Source organism: Aplysia californica, unplaced genomic scaffold, assembly GCF_000002075.1.
Source record: "Aplysia californica isolate F4 #8 unplaced genomic scaffold, AplCal3.0 scaffold00151, whole genome shotgun sequence".
Taxonomy (NCBI): domain Eukaryota; kingdom Metazoa; phylum Mollusca; class Gastropoda; order Aplysiida; family Aplysiidae; genus Aplysia; species Aplysia californica.
In genome coordinates, this window is record NW_004797421.1 from 227773 (window position 1) to 228938 (window position 1166).

The 1166-nt window shown below is 43.7% G+C and overlaps 1 protein-coding gene across 1 annotated transcript in view; it reads right to left on the reverse strand.

Moving 5' to 3' along the window:
* Nucleotides 1-1166, reverse strand: part of LOC101856020 (serine-rich adhesin for platelets) — a gene marked incomplete in the record, with an annotated part of 327208 nt that overhangs the window by 23990 nt on the left and 302052 nt on the right. Inside the window, 1 exon segment of the mRNA XM_013081912.2 lies at nt 911-1160. Within this exon segment, the coding sequence (XP_012937366.2) occupies nt 911-1160 (250 nt within the window).

Consider the following 1166-nt stretch of genomic DNA (forward strand, 5'->3'; position numbering starts at 1 on the left):
GGGGCAAAACAACCATTCCTCTTGAATTACCCTTACCACTCAAATTTCAATATTCCAGAAGCAATTTCTCACACTCCGCTCGGCGTAGTGATAAAATATTCAAGACACTAAACAGTTCTTAGCACTAAAATCAGGAATGCAACTGGGTATGTCAGCATAATATTAAAACGTTTAACAATATCTTCCACAAGATAAAAGAGCAGAAGAACGGGGGACATTATGAATCCAGCACTATCAGCCCTTTTCAAGAAGACTTCGCGCCAACTTGGTAAGTAATAATATGAAGATGACAAAGAACCCGTAGATTTCCCGCAAAACTCAATTATCATTCAGCCTGTTCCTATCGCTCTTGCTGATCTATGTGAGAAGACGTCTTTAAACTTTGGTCGATTTATGACGTTTATTGCAATTCTGATATGGTTTTTCACCGAAGAAGGTCCATTGTTTAGTCTTTTCACAGTTCGGTTACTCTAGGGATAACAGGTGAACGCGCTATTAGTTTAGTTGATATCATGCCGAACTACGGAGCGGATGGCCCTGGTTCGAATCTCCAATGGTCGTTCTGACTTTTGGTTGTTTTGAGGAGTTTTAAGAAAGCGCGTCTACCACCACAGGCATGTGCACGCTCTAATGCACGCACACGCAGGCACACGCACGCACGCACACCTCGCATTCATCTCGAATATCTCATTGCATAACTCATTCTGTCGTCTTCTCCTTTATTCTAACTTCTCATCCACATACTATTCATATTCAATCATCACCAAGTATTCATCGATTCATTTACCCGTTATCGCATCTTAAAGAAATTGTTGACTCATCTTCCGTTCAATCACATATTATATATTATGATGCATTCATTCATCTGTTATCTCTTTCGTCCCTTCCAAATTCGGCTCCTCGTCCTTACCTCCATGCTCTCCTTCTTCTTGATGCCTTCAGCTACTCCAGAGTTTGACTGACCAGCTAGCCTGGTCTCCCTATCGCGGTTCACACTGAACAGCTCGTCCATTTTCTCGTAATCCATTTCGATCTTCCCGCTGAGGCGTCCCACCATGGTCCACAAGTTGTCCTTGCCGATCACGCTGGTGGTGGGGATCTTCTGCCACTGGAGGGTCCTCATTTTAGACCGCGGTTTAGGGATGTTCGTTTGCGGGAGGGCAGGA